General features: G+C 39.6%; 1 protein-coding gene across 2 annotated transcripts; it reads left to right on the top strand.

The window, feature by feature from the left end:
- Window positions 1-254: 254 nt before the first annotated feature.
- Window positions 255-14,674, top strand: klf11a (Kruppel like factor 11a). Of its 2 annotated transcripts, XM_032586002.1 has the most exons (5): window positions 8,353-8,372; window positions 8,489-8,600; window positions 10,802-11,029; window positions 12,095-12,833; window positions 13,501-14,674. In XM_032586002.1, exons 2-5 carry the CDS (start codon window positions 8,568-8,570, stop codon window positions 13,797-13,799), a joined length of 1,299 nt encoding a protein of 432 aa, XP_032441893.1. In that variant the 5' UTR covers window positions 8,353-8,372; window positions 8,489-8,567; the 3' UTR covers window positions 13,800-14,674. The 2 variants fall into 2 exon arrangements, with proteins under 2 accessions (XP_032441894.1, XP_032441893.1); XM_032586003.1 differs by lacking the exons at window positions 8,353-8,372; window positions 8,489-8,600 and adding an exon at window positions 255-346.
- Window positions 14,675-14,929: the final 255 nt, after the last annotated feature.

The following is a 14,929-nucleotide window of genomic DNA, read 5'->3' as shown; positions in this document are numbered from 1 at the left end:
GATTAAAAATAACCTGTTTATTAAAGTTTTCTTAATAAACAAGTCTGTATCCATCTTGAATTGCATTGGGGCCAAAAGAATCGGGCCAAAGGCCACAAAATGGCCCCCGGCTCTTTGGACACCCCTCGCTTATATTAGCAGATTAAAGTTTATGTGTTTGAGATGCTGACATAAAATGTTTATATAAAATCCATATTAATACATCTAAAAGGGTTCTTTTGTTAAAACTTATTTATTCATTTTGATTTAGGCAAGTTTTTCTGCTACTGACTTTTATTTGCTGTTTCTCCTGACAGTTGGTGGTTACCGTAGCAACCGGAAACTCCTCTTGCCGTCTGTAACTGTGGTAAGTATCATATTATATTCCAACACACATTTTAGACAAATCAAGTTGTATAAAATAGTTTCATGTGTAACTTTAATCATGTTTCGTATCTGTTTTTACGTGTTATAATTAATGTTGTGCGTTTCAGCTACTTTATTTGATTTTATAACTGGATGCTGTTCTGTCAGCTGTTCATTGGGAACCATTATGGTTTATTTATTTTATTTAATATGTTTAGGGAAAAGCTGCTGGACCATTGCTAATAACCAATTTGGTTTTCTTGTTAGCAGATTCCACAAGTAGCCAAATGTTTTATTTTTTTAATTTATATTCTAATACACTACTTAAAAGTACTTAAATATGTATATATATCTACACAAAAGAACTTTCTTGCAGCATTTTGAGTTCTGAGCAGGAAGTCATGGTTGTTTTGAAGGATTCTGATTGGCTGACAGGTTTTAGCTTTGCGCGACACTGCCCCCTATGGGTTTGGCATGTTTAAAACCAGTGTTGTATAGTAACGAAGTAAAAATACTTCACTACTTTACTTAAGTATGTTTTGGAGTACTTCATACTTTCCTGGAGTATGAAAATTTTTGATGACTTTCACTTTTACTTCACTACATTTCCGAACTTAATTGCGTACTTTTACTCCGATACATTTTCTATGTGTGGTTTAGTTACTCGTTACAAAAAAGCGAGAGAGAGAAACAAAGTGTTTTGACCCCACCTACTGATTAGCAAGTAGGCTACCGAACAAAGTCCGTAGCCTGCTTGCCTGGGCTTGTTCATCACCTCCAATAGGATACACCTGTTTCGCTTCTCCCATTGTTGGGGAAATCAGAACACCGTACAGCGAGTGGGTGGGGGGGACGAACAGAGAAGAGTGCTGCCCGCACTGACGCGGCTCAGGGATTACGTGACACGCAGCGCCGTGCCCTATAATGCACTGTAAGCTATGTAATGTGTTTGAGGCAGTTGACCAAAATCCCGGACAATATTTAAATTCCCCCCGGACATCTTTTTAGGTCTGAAAAGTAGGACATGTCCGGGAAAAAGAGGACGTCTGGTCACCCTAGTTCAATGGGGGACAGAAGCCATAGCGATAGCAATTTAGACTAAATTTAACGAATATAGGAAAGGCATGCAAGTTCAAAACCACAAACCATTAACATGCGCTACTCTTTAAAACTGGAACAATTTATTAGCAGGTTTCATTTTGCCTGCACTTGGTTGGGTACATTATTTTAAGTTTATTTGACAAGTTTACCAAAATATAAGAAATGTCATTCAAACTTGCCTTGTTTTACTTTTTACTTGTACTTTTCATTACATTACTTGAGTACATCCATTTTTACAGTAATTTCCATACTTAAGTACAAGACGTTTCAGATACTTTAAGACTTTTACTCAAGTAACATTTCAGTCAGTGACTTGGACTTTTACCAAAGTCGTATTTTGGAGAGGTACTTGTACTTTTACTTGACTCTGAGATTTCAGTACTTTATACAACACTGTTTAAAACAACATTTAGTGGCATATTTGTGCCACAATTTTGTTGTGCCACAACTATTTGATGTCATATATTCTGTCTAGTTTTGTTTTTTTTCTCACAGGACTTTATTGTCAGTCAAGAGTTGGAGTTGAGCGTAAACATCTTAATTCTGTGGCTCAATGCTAACCGCTAACTAGCTGCTAAAATAGCCTTGCTAGTTAGCGCTTCTGCATCTATCATGAACTTCTGTTTGTGGAAACATGTCAATGTCAAAAAAAAATTAAAAAAAAGGTTTTGTGCTTGGATGAGGCGGTTTTTTTGGGCATATCAGAATTATATTTTTCAAAACTGCAATGGAAACACTTTTCATATCACAAGTCATATGACTAACCACCAGATGTTGCTACTGGTGGAAATGACAAAGAAGTTGACAGGAAGTAGTAGGACTACTGCCAGTCTGACTTCATGAACAAATTTAGTCAGGTGATTTTAATTCTGTTTCTCATTTAATGGAAACACTGCAACTGTGAAATTGTGTTTTTCAAACATTAGCAGAATATTGACAAAGTTTTGCACACATTTGTAGTTGAAATGCTGCTACTGTCAATCTCAGAAGGAGTACCATAAATTTCCATTCTTACACATGTATGAATATACAATCTTCTTTTGAACAATTCGGTCACGATACAGGTCTTAAAGTTAATTCTTGGTCTTAAAAAGTCTCAAATTTGAGTTGGTGAACCTGGAGGAGTCAACTACTGGACCGAGACAAACAGAGAAGGGTGACATATTTTTAATTATTCAGTAGCTATTCCCAGAAAGAATAAAACAAGTTTAACTTTGTTAACTAAAGAAAATATAAATGTTTTGAAGAGATTTTCTGATTCTTCTGCAAAATCACCAACTCTGCATTGAACATTAACACAAAGCCTTTATTTGTGTATTTGTGTATATAAAACAATTTAAAGAGTTTAAAAACAGAGTTTTATGAGACGCGTTTTTAAATCAACGTCCAACTGGAGCAACATGAAACATCTTCAGGTTGGACGCAGTCAGTGTGCCAGCAGCTCCTTCACTTCCAGTTCTTGGAAATCTCGAAGGAGGATCGACCTTTGACCCTGAAGATATGTAAAGTGGTGTTGTGATGTTCAGCCAAAGCCTGAGGGAGGGGAAACAGATCTGTGCACTTTAAATCATGGAGCAGAGCTTCATCTGCTCCATGATTTCGCCGCGTCAGACTGATTAACGGCCCAACTTCGTTTCTGTAACAAAAACCTTACAAGACTTTTGAACAAAGGGTTTGTTTCACCATGTTTCTGAGGAAAAAGCCTTTTTTTATGATGTTTCTGTGAGAAAATCTTACAATATTTACCAACACAGTGTTTGTTTCATGATGTTTGTTACATTTTTTTGTAGATTTTTGACTAGCGTTTGTTTAACAACGTCTTTCTTTACAAAGGATCTGTTTCTGTGATAAAATCTTCAAAAATTCTTTAATAAAAGCGATAATTTCATTGTTTCTGGAACAAAAATCTTTGAAAACTTTCAAACAAAGTATTTGTTTCATAATATTTTTGACAACAATTTTTTTACATTTTTGATTAAAGTGTTTGCTTAACTATGTTTCTTTGACAAAAATCTAAAGTCTTTCAACGATATTTCTGCAAAGGAAATCTTAAAACAGTTTTTAACGAGGTGTCCGTTTCACAATGTTGCTAAGTGAAAAATCTTCAAAGACTTTTATGAAGCAATTGTTTCAAATCTGACAAAAATTTAGGAGATTTTTGAGCGAAGCTGTCTATTTCAAAATGTTTTCTAAAACAGAAATCTTTGTTCATTTAACAATGTTTTTGTGATGAAATTCTTCAAAGACTTTTTAATCAAGCGTCTATTTCATGATAAGACACATTTACCAAGATTTTTGGAAAATTTAACAATGTCTCTGGCAAAAAATCTTGTCTTTTGAACGAAGCGTTTGTTTCACGATACTTCTTTCAATTTTTTTTTTGATTTTTAACAGCGTTAAACATTTTCCATTTTATCTCAGTACAGTGGCAGTATCAATAATTCATTCTGACAGATTTAATAAAACTATGGTATTCTGTTTTTTTTTAATTTTAATTTATTTACTCTTTGTTTTTTCTGGGTTGTTTGAAATCTAACACAGCTCTGGAAGAATTTTTTTTAAAAAGATTTTTTTTTTTACTTAATGTCATATTTTCTCAAAATTATGTATTTTTAAGTAAATAAATAAAATTGACTAATTTCTCACCCATTCTAAAATAATTAAATGTTTCTAACAGGAATTACTTTCAAAACGCCTTCTCTCTCAGCGGAAATTTGTCAAAAATGTTTTTTCTTCAGCAAAAACATCCAAAGTTGGACTTTTTTATCTTTACTTTGATATTCAGAGATTTTTACTCATTTTATTCCTAAATATACAATTTATTTTTAACATAACCTTTCAAAAAGTGCATTCACTTTCTAAAAAGGTCCTCAGATCTTTTTCTGTTATTTTTCCATGTCTGTTTTTAATAATGACCTCAGAGTTCCTCCCAGTTCACTTGTTTTCACACTGAGTCCCAAGGATTTCTTGGACTTCAGAGGCGGTTTGTTTAACTCATGTTAACAAACAGTTCTTTGACTTTTCAGAGAAAAGTGTTCAGAACCAGGTGTGGCTTTGAGGTTTTGTGGGTTTGGGTTGAAAACGGGCCGCAGGATTTTTCCTCCTGACTCCCTGAAACAGCTGAGCTCAGTCTGTGATTTCCTCCTGCACAAATCTGGGAGTGTTTTCTGCCCGGAGACTGGGTTTTATGGACCAACCGTTCATGTGTTTTCCTCTCCTTCACCCCCTTTTTTTTACTCGACAACCTCAGTGAACCTGGAAGCCAGATTGAACTCGCGTCACCCAGATCCTGCTTCAAGCTTTTTGTTTCACACCTAGGCTGCGTTTGCCGTACAAGCGTACGCAAATCTTTGTCCATATTCTGCTAATGTTGAAAAATAAACACAATTTTGCAGTTGTGGTGCTTTCATTAATTAGAAATACAATTAAAATCACACATAAATACGTTTCTTCACGCGATAAGAGATTAAAAACATGTGCCATCGTCCTCCTACCACTTCCTGTCGTCTTTGTTTTTTCGTCAAAAGTTCATTTGATTCAGCCGATAAACCAACTGCAACGTTTTATCAAAAAACATGAATTTTCTTTGTCTAAATTGGCTTGTTTCCACTCTAAACAAATTTATTTTCATAATTCGAATTCGAGCAGTTAATTCGAATTGCAAAAATACCACTATTAAACAAGAAACAAAATTTAAATTACAAATGAATACGTTCGTTCGCGTGATCAGAAATTAAAAGCATGTTGTGCCATCGTTCTCCTACCATTTCCTGTCATCTTCTTCGTCTTTTTGCTAGTAGTAACATGTGGTTGTTGATCACATGTCAATACAGCTGAAAAAAAACAAAAAAACTCATTCTAGAGTAAAAACGTTTTATCGAAAAACTCGATTTGTTTTCCAAAATTTCCGTGTTTCCATTAAGCAAATAAGTTTTTGTAATTCCACGGTCAGTGGAAACAGTTAGTAGCTGCGTTTGCACAAATGAGAATTACGAAAATAAAACCAATACATAAGAAACTAAATTAAAATCACCCGTGAATACATTTGTATATGTGATCAGACATTTGAAAAACATGGTGCACCATTGTCCTCCTACCACTTCCTCTTGTCTTCTTCATCTTTCCCCATTAGTTTCATCCGGTGGTTGATCACATTTTGGTGCAGCGGAAAAACATTTTTGTCAAAATAGCCGCGTTTCCTACAAATCCAGGTTTTGCTTCGGTTGAAATGATATCCATATGTGATATCGGAAACAGTTCCAAAAGCAGGAAGTAGACTAAAGCACAGGGCATTCTGGGTAAATACAACAAAAACAAACATGCTAGCCTAAAGCTAGCAGGAAAACTAAAGAAGAATGTGATGCTACTTCATTTTTGCTTGCATTTTGTGAAGAAAGAAGTTGCGCCAAGTGTCTTCGTCAGAGGTTTTCATGTTGTTTCCTTCAGTGGTTCGTGGTGCAGCGCCTCCACAGGCGAGGAGGGGAACAGGTTTTTCAAAGGGTTTGGTTGTTTTGACTTAGTGCAGTGAAAAACAAACCCACAGCAGCTGGAAATGGAACAAATGTTACAGTTTTGGTCTCCAATTAAAACCCATCAGTTGTGAAAACGGCCTTAATTTAACTTGTTATTTAATAGAGCCACCGCAATTGCAAAATTTTTTCTTTTTTTTATGTAGACTTGTGGACATTTGTAATGGAAACGCATTGAGACACCCACTCTCACCACGTTGCACTTTAAAGGGTTAACATGCAGCTTCAACAAAGGAGCCGGTGCAGGGCCAGCGTGTGCACGAGCCTGGGTGAGGAAAAGGGGGAGAAAGATGGTGGAGAGTGGGGGGGAGGCTGCCTTTTAGCCCCGCCCTGAAATTCTTCACTGGAGAGGCTGTTTACAACCTCGCAGCTCTGGAGTCCCTGGGTTCATTGGCCTGGTGGGGAGGGGGCGAGCCACAGACAGGAAAACGGTGCAGGAAAAAGACAATGAGGAACATGCTGATGGCCTCCAGAGCTGCAGGATCTCACTTCCCTTTTGTCTCACCTTAAATACTCGTTTTCCCTGCATTTTAACGTGCAGACCATTGGAAAAACCTCAACATCCCTGCAAGCATCTAAAGAAAAGAAATCGTCAGTTAACTCGTGGACTGCCATTCCCAGCAGCTGAATTCCCAGGTCCTGCATGTAAACACAGGCTGGATTCCCCCCAGCGTGTTGTTTTGTCTGCAGCTTCAGTTTCTGACTCCTTCAGGGAACGAAAAAGAAAACGCTTTGGACTGTTGTCACTCGAGTGTTTTTTGTTGCTGTCCAGGGGCGTATTTATGTGACACGCCCATCTCTTCCTAAATACACATTTTCACAGCCATGTCAATCAAAAATATTCACATGGAGGAAAACAAGTTTCATTAAACAAGTCATATCAGATCTTAAACTGTGATAAATGACATTTTGTACAAGGCAAAGTTCAAGCAAACAAAAAAAAGTTACTTTTACAGAACCAGTCTGACAACATGAAGTAGGCAAAAAATCACATCATCCCCCCATCTAAAGAAATTCATGAAAAGTTTACAAAAAAACTGGAAATCCATATGAAAGGCTCTGGGACTCCAGAGAACCACACTAGCCATATTTCCGTCTACATTTTTTTGTATGTGGATTTTGAAGTATAGCATGCACACAATGGAGGGTAAAAAGACGATTCTTTTACTTGCCATCCGTAGCCGGCGATGCCAAACAGACTCGTTGCCATAGCAACTGTCAGCAACGCTACCGAATGTATCAGGATTCATCACCAAAAAACGTTCAAACATTTTCCACACAAGCAACACAACATTCAGTCCTTTAGTTTGATGTTTTCTTGATGTTTACTTTGAGATTATTAATAAGTGATCACTGTGGTTGTGGTTGATTAGCTAATTTAAACACCTCCTCTATCATATCAGAGAGTTGGCATTTAGGTCGTCTTTTTTTATTGAACCCAAACATGCTGAATTCCACAGCACATCTACATGTTACAGTTGCCAAAGTCAAGCTAGCATAACTGACATACTTCCCTCTCCCTCACTATATTTAATTAAAACTTTTTCCTGGCCTTGCTCTCTAGGTGACATTCATTATAAACCCACTTTCACAAGTATTTCTTGTAAAATAAATATGTTTTCATCAAAGCTTACTATTGTTGTTGCAAGGAGCGGCCATATTGGAACTCAAAGCTGGAGTTTAACAAATTGTCCGAATTTCGAAGTAGGAGGTTTGACTTAAGTGAGGTGTTACAGTTGATCTTTTTTTTTTTTTTTTTTACTAAATTGTCGTAATATCCAAATTCCCACGGCAAATGTAAGGTAGCATGATATATATTTCTTCTAGATACTTACACTCTTTTTTTTAGAACAAAAGACTCATCACTTGATTATTAGTTTGTTTGAAACTAAAATATTGTATTTACTTTAATCACTGTGGAATTTCTGAATGTGTTTTTCATTGAACATTCAAAGTTGAAACCTCAGTGTTTTTACATGATAATCCTTTGTTATTGTTGAGGTTCGATGCGTTTCCGCCTTTCCAACAAAGTAATAACACAGAAACAGGAACCCAAACTGTGTGTGAGAGTGTCTTTGTGTCGTTAAAACCGAGTCTGAGTCTGTTTTTAAAAAGAAAATCATTTTCAGGTTAGAATTTGTCGATATCTTCCCTGTTTTTGTGGCAGTCATTGTGTCTCAGTGCAGCCTGTCGCGCGCGCTCCCGCAGGTTTTCGCGGGCTCGCCTGCCTCGCGCCTCCCCTTCCTCCCCAACCTTTCCCCCACATCGCACGCGCTGCCGGGTTCACCGGGTTTACTCTGACACCGCTGACTCCCTAACCACGCCCCCCGGCGGCCACGCACCCCGCCTCGGACCAATCATCTCTCGGCCACGTATTGATGATGAACCGCCTCGCCGGTGATTGGCCGCCGCCCGCTACACCTTTAGCTGTGATTGGCTGCGTGTTACCACCCGCCAGACTTGCTCTGAATTTCGTTTCTGTGTTGTTTTTTTTTTGTTTTGGCTGCTCACAGCTGAAGTGAAGCTCGGTCTGCAGGCAGAACCACAGCGCTCCGAACCTCCAGCATTCCTCTGCTCCTCTTCGCTCTCCTCATGAGGAGCTCCTCGACAGGGAGCCCCTGTCAGGTGAGTCCCAGCCCGGTTCCGTCCTCCCCGGTCTGTTTTTTATTATTGTTATTTTTATTATTTTTATACATTTTTAGGAATTAAAGTTGTCCGGTTATCTGTCTGGACTACTAAAACCCGCGACAGATTCGGTACCGACTCTGATCCGGTGGTATTTCAGCCTGCCAGCCGGTTTATCTGAGGTCACAGTGAACCCGATGAACCCCCATATGCGCGCGCATGTGTGTTTGTGTGCGGATACAGGATCGCACGTGCCTGTGTGTGCGCGCGCGATCTCTTCCCTTCTCTCTAACAACAGTTGCATCCCTGCAATGCATCCATCGCTGCAGCAGAAAGTTTGTCTGGTTGATGGTTTCTTTTGTTTCCCAGCTGAATCACATCCAGGAAAAACAATCGACCGCCTATTGTGTCGATCCAGAGCGTTTGTTTTTTTTTATGAAAAATTATCAGAAATTACAATTTCATGTTGTGTTATTGTTGAAATAAACTCATTCACCTCAACCAGATTAGTAATGTTTGATTAGTCACTGTATTAATTGATAAGGGTGTTTTTATTTAAGTAAGTAGTGGATAGTGTAAAATAAAACTAAAATTGAGGAATTTATTTATGTCTTATGATGTGGAAAATCAAGAAAATGTATATGTGTGAGTCCTTGATGGAAAAAGCGCAAGATTCTAAAAAATGCTTATAATGAATATGTTCAGGAATTAGTTTTATATTATGCAGCATTGTTGCTTTAATTTGATCAGACATTGTCTTTGTTTTGGTCAGATGTCTAAAAGTCTGGATTTGATCAGGGAATCACATCCAGAGGTCAGTTTGTTTGAAAGCTGCCCCTGGAAACAAAGACTCGGCAGAAATGGGCGGAAAAATCCCCCAAGACACAGCGACAGACGACAAAACACGACGATCAGGAGCCGATATCTGCATGAAGGAACTTTAATGTGTGCATGAACCTGTTGTTTATAATCAAGCGGTGCATTCATGTGAAGCTGGGAAATGGGAGTGTTGGCGTGCTAGTTGCAAATTGACTTTGTTTTGTTTGACTTCCTGTTGTTATCCCTCTCTCTCCCTCTCTCTGTGGGAGAGTCGGTGGAGGGGGCGTGGCCTGTGTTTAGGGGGCGTAACCGCTTCCGTCATCTATTCTGGGTGCAGGGAGGGTCCCCTTTAGCTTTTGTGAAACACAGCAAAGAGAAAGAAGGGGACTCTCTCTCTCTCTCTCTCTGTGTTTTATGATGGTCTCTCGCCCCTCGCTCGCTCTCCTCCACCCTTCCTGCATGTGCAGCTGAGCTTTGCTGTAACTCGGCCAAATACCCCGAAGCCCTTTGTCCCTGAGTCACCTCCCAAGCTCAGCCTCGCAGTTCATTTGTCGATTATTTATGTCTTTTTGCTACACCCCGGCCTCTGCTTCTGGTTTATTTAGAATCTGAGGCGGTTTGGGCTCAGGAGGATTTGAGGAAACTATGATATCATTGGTAATTAGATGGGTGGTGGTGCGCCCTCGTTCCCAGAGGAAGAGGCAAACAGTCGGCTGGTGCTTTCAGGACACGCAGGAATGATCGCCTTGTTTGCTCACTAAGACGTAATCAGCCTGATCGACATTTTCTTTGTTTTCACTAATCTAAACCAAATGAACTCAGAATCTGTTCAAATAAATGCAGTTTTCTTATAATGACGTGACAGTAAAATGGAGACTGTCCTTCTTTTGTTGGAAAGGAAAGATTTTAAAACACAAAACAACATGGCGGCAGTTGAATCTGGAACATCAGAAAGTAAAGTGTTTTATGTTGAAGTCTGATGGTCTAGAAAAACCTTTACTATTCTCTAAGAGTCCAACCATTTGTCCATCATCCAACATTTATCCATCCAACCAACCAACCATCCATCCATCCATCCATACCACATAAATTTGCTGCTTTACCAAATGTCCACTTCATCTCACTGATTTATTATTGTATTTTAATTACGCAAAATAATTTTTTAAATTTTCCAACAATAGGGAGCGCTAAAATATGAAGAAATTAGTTTCGCAAAAAGGGATGAATGTGTTTTTATGAAAGCTGATACATTGTGTCTTAAGTTTTCCCAATGAATATAGTAAGAACTGACAGATGAAATAAAAAGACTTAAAATAAATGTTTGAGAGCAAAATAGTTGCTGAACCTGTACCGGATCAATCTGACTTGCTGATGTTCTTCAGGTGGATCTGATGAACAGCCACACGGCGGCGCTGGCGGCCATGGAGCAGAGGCCGTGCGTCGAGTACCACGACCTGGAGGCCGCCGAGGCGCTCGTCAGCATGAGCTTCTGGTGCCAGCGGCCCCCTAAGCCCCGCCCACTGACGCCCACCTCCGACTCCTGCGACTCCATCCAGCTCCACCCGGAGGGCGGCGACGTTCCCAAGGACCTGATCGCCCTGTCCTCACTGGTAGGAAGTCAGCCTGGACAAAAAATCAATAACAATATGTAATCCAACATATGTCAATATCAATAGATAATACATCTGACTGAATATTCAATATATACCAGTAGTGTCTAAACGTTTTGCACTGAGGGCCAAAATCCCAAAGCTGAAAGTTTTCAGGGGCCAAAATTTAAATTAAAAACACAAAAATATTGTTGTGAATTTTCTCTCTTTTACCTGCACAACAATAAAAAATGCACAATATTTTGTGTTTGCCTAAATGTTTTGTTATTTACCCTTTTGGGCTTATTATTTCCCATTTTCTAAATCTATGAAATGTTTTAAAGTTTATTCCCAGCAACAAAAGTAAGAATTTTCTTCCACAATCTCTACTGTATTTAGCCACATGTAATGTTCAACTAACAGAATTGATTTTTACTCAAAAACAATATGTTTTTAGTAAAAACTTCCTGGATATTAGTGGCACGACTTAATATTAAAATCTAAAGAAAATAAAGAAAAGCTTTTGTGTGTACTTACCATTTTCAGTTTAAGAAGATTTAAACTTGCAGCAGAAAATCTCCTAAATAAATTTACAAAAAGTGTTGGATGGCCAAATTTGTGTCTTTCTTGAATTAAGGTCAGCGTCCACACAAAATGAATCCAAGGGCCACAAAAGGCCCCAGGCCGCACTTTGGACAACCCTGATGTACAGAATATTCACTGAACTTCGATCCATGGCTTTAACCGCTCACAGCTAGCTTAGCAAGACTGGTGAAATCAACTAACTCACTCACTCTTCGGTTGCCTAGCAACAACATGCTGAGTAACTGGCGCAGAAGCAGTTTCAAGTTTCCTCCCTCATTCCTCATAACTGGTAAAAATAATAAAATGTGTATAAAACAGGAAACTTCACACCAGCAGATCGGCTGTATTTCAGATATTTAAAGCAAAAATACTGATAATTATAAATATCCACTGATGTGAAACACTTATATAATTATTTCAGTCGTATCATCCAGCACAACTAGGAAAGCAACCAATCAGAAAGCAGGAATTGAGGACTGAAAAGCTTTTCTTGTTTTTTAGTGTATGACTCCGCCTCACAGTCCAAGCTTTGCCGAGGCGTCAACTATGACTGTCCTCACCACAAGCTCCGCCTCCAGACAGCTAATGCTCCGCCCCCCTCAGCCCTGCGCCTCCCCTCATATCCCCACGCCGCCGCCGCTCCCTCACGTCGAGCCGCCCTGCGTGGTTCTGCCAGGCAAGGCGATGGCCACCAGCGTCATCCGCCACACCGCCGACAGCCTCCCCGTGCCGCCGCCCTCCGCCCCGCAGACGGACACACCCACACCGCCGGAGCTGCCTCCCGTGGAGAAGAACGCCGTGCCCCCTCCGTCTTCCTCGGCGGTTCCCACCTCTCCGGTTCTCTGCCAGGTCTTTCCGGTCGGCGGCCAGACGGGAATGATTTCGGCGTTCGTCCAGGCTCCGGTCCAGGTCCAGACCCAAGCCGGACCCCAGTCCCCTCCGCCTACCTTCACCCAGCCCCTGCTGGTGGGCTCCACCGTACCACAGGGGGCAGTCATGTTCGTGGTGCCGCAGGGGCCAATGTCGCAGACAACGCAGGGTCCCCAGACTGTAATGACCCTGGGCAACACCAAGCTCCTCCCTCTGGCCCCCGCCCCCGTTTACATGCCGTCAGGAACAAGCAGCGGCGCCTCGCAGGCCGACTTCTCCCGCAGACGGAACTACGTCTGCACCTTCCCCGGCTGCAAGAAGACCTACTTCAAGAGTTCACACCTCAAGGCTCACCTGCGCACACACACAGGTACGAGTTAGTGGAGCGCCGATACATGTGAAACTGATCTTATCCACTTCCGTAAAGGTCCAGATATTACGACTGAAGCAATTAATCGTGTTAATTATTGAAACAGTCATTAATTAATTTAGTAATCAATCAAAGAAGTTTATTTTTATAGCACATTTCAGCAACAAGGTCATTCAATACATCATAAAAACACAAGAATGAAGTCATCAAAAAGTCATCGATTAATCATCACTTGTTTTATACATTAGAAATATGTTTAAAATGTAAATAAACAACTTAATTCATTTTTAAAATAAGGATATACCTATTTTATTGAAAATGCAAATACAGCTATTGCAGAAACAATCGATCATGATTCATCAATTGTTGAAATAATCGGCAACTAATTTAGTAGTTGATTAATCGTTTAATCGCATATTTTATACAATATTAGAAATGCATAAATATCAATAAGAATTATCAATTAATCATAATATGAATCATCATTTTAATCATTAGAATAATTGATTAATCATCGAAATAAATTGATAGAATAATCTTTCACTGAAATAATTGTTAGCCACAGAAAAAAATTGTAATCTGTGAACGATTAAGTGAGTCTGGCGTTGAGTCGGAAAGCGTTCTGTGTTTGTGGTTTCTCTAACCAACCCGTCCTCGCTCTCTGCAGGCGAAAAGCCGTTCAGCTGTCACTGGGAAGGCTGCGACAAGCGGTTCGCCCGCTCTGACGAGCTTTCCCGCCACCGCCGGACGCACACGGGCGAGAAGAAGTTTGTCTGCACCGTGTGTGACCGGCGCTTCATGCGCAGCGACCACTTGACCAAACACGCCCGGCGGCACATGACCACCAAAAGGGCGTCGTCGTGGCCCCCGGAAACCAGGGACCTGACGAAAGGAGCCGCCGTGCCCAAGGGCCAAAACAAGGGCCCCACGCTTCCCCTCGGCGTGCTCGTCTCCACCGCCAACTGAAAGACTCGCGGGGGCAACTCAGGACTCCAAGGCTTAGGATTCAGGCCCCGGCTACGTTTACAAGACATCAAAACAGGGTCCGCAAATCCTGGTGAACTCAGATCAAGAACTTCCTGTAAAGATGTCCGTCCTCGTCGCGATGGAAGAAGCGCAACAATCAGACAGGAGGAACCGCTTCACATACGCACCACATTTTAAAATATCTGTGCTGCCATAAACCCGGACTCACAGCTTTTCCGCTTTACTCAGGACATTTTACAACCACAACCATCAAACTCGCTGCAAAAAGGAAGGAGGAGGACATGAAGGCTGCTACTCATCCACAAACAGAAACCAACAAAAACCTGACTTTGCACTGGATTTTTTAAAATAAAAATCTTACTTGTTTTTATACTCTCTCCATGTATGATGTTTACTTCATGTGTATATGTCACATTTAGCAGAACGTATGCACACGGTTTATTGTTTGCCAAAGCTTCTGTATCGTGCTTCTGTTACTAGCCGACTTCTGTTTGTTTGACTGTAAATATTGTAAATATACTGATATCTATATGAATGTTACATGTATTCCAGTTTCCATTTATTGATATTTTTTTTAAATGTCAGTGGACAGTATTCATCACTGTGATACTACCTATATTTGCTTTATTCATTATTATTATTATTATTATTATTATTATTTAACATTCTTTGTTGAGAAAAAGTGCTGTTTTTAATATCTTGATTTGGCCCATAGTGTAGCCAGTAAGAATACCTCATGTTATTAAATGTTATTCTTAATAATAACAGTTTATATCAGAGTAATCCCATTTCCATACATTTGTTTGTTGACAACAGTGAACAATATAGCTTTTATAATAAAACTTTACAATGAACCTCTTGGTTGTTTTAGTTTTTTTTTGTTGCTTTTTTATAAGTTGGGAAGATTAGGAACATAACTGTCAACATACTTTTACTCAATAAAAGTAAAACGTAGCCATTCAAGGAATTGCTGATGAAAATTTGACTAAAGTACTGATCATAACATGATTTAATATTTAAAAATATCATTAGACAAATAGAAGTATAGCAATGTACAAATTCTAGTATTTTAAAGACTAAAGTGAAAAGATTAATACAAATAATTAATA

This window comes from Xiphophorus hellerii, chromosome 15 (genome assembly GCF_003331165.1).
Source record: "Xiphophorus hellerii strain 12219 chromosome 15, Xiphophorus_hellerii-4.1, whole genome shotgun sequence".
NCBI classification, from domain to species: Eukaryota; Metazoa; Chordata; class Actinopteri; order Cyprinodontiformes; family Poeciliidae; genus Xiphophorus; species Xiphophorus hellerii.
Note: the sequence above shows the minus strand (reverse complement) of the source record. Positions and strands in the feature narration are given on the sequence as shown.

Coding starts and splice junctions, on each gene's coding strand:
- klf11a (XM_032586002.1), top strand. CDS start 8,568: ATGAGGAGCTCCTCGACAGGGAGCCCCTGTCAG. Junction 8,601..10,801: donor CGACAGGGAGCCCCTGTCAG/GTGAGTCCCAGC, acceptor GATGTTCTTCAG/GTGGATCTGATGAACAGCCA. Junction 11,030..12,094: donor TGATCGCCCTGTCCTCACTG/GTAGGAAGTCAG, acceptor CTTGTTTTTTAG/TGTATGACTCCGCCTCACAG.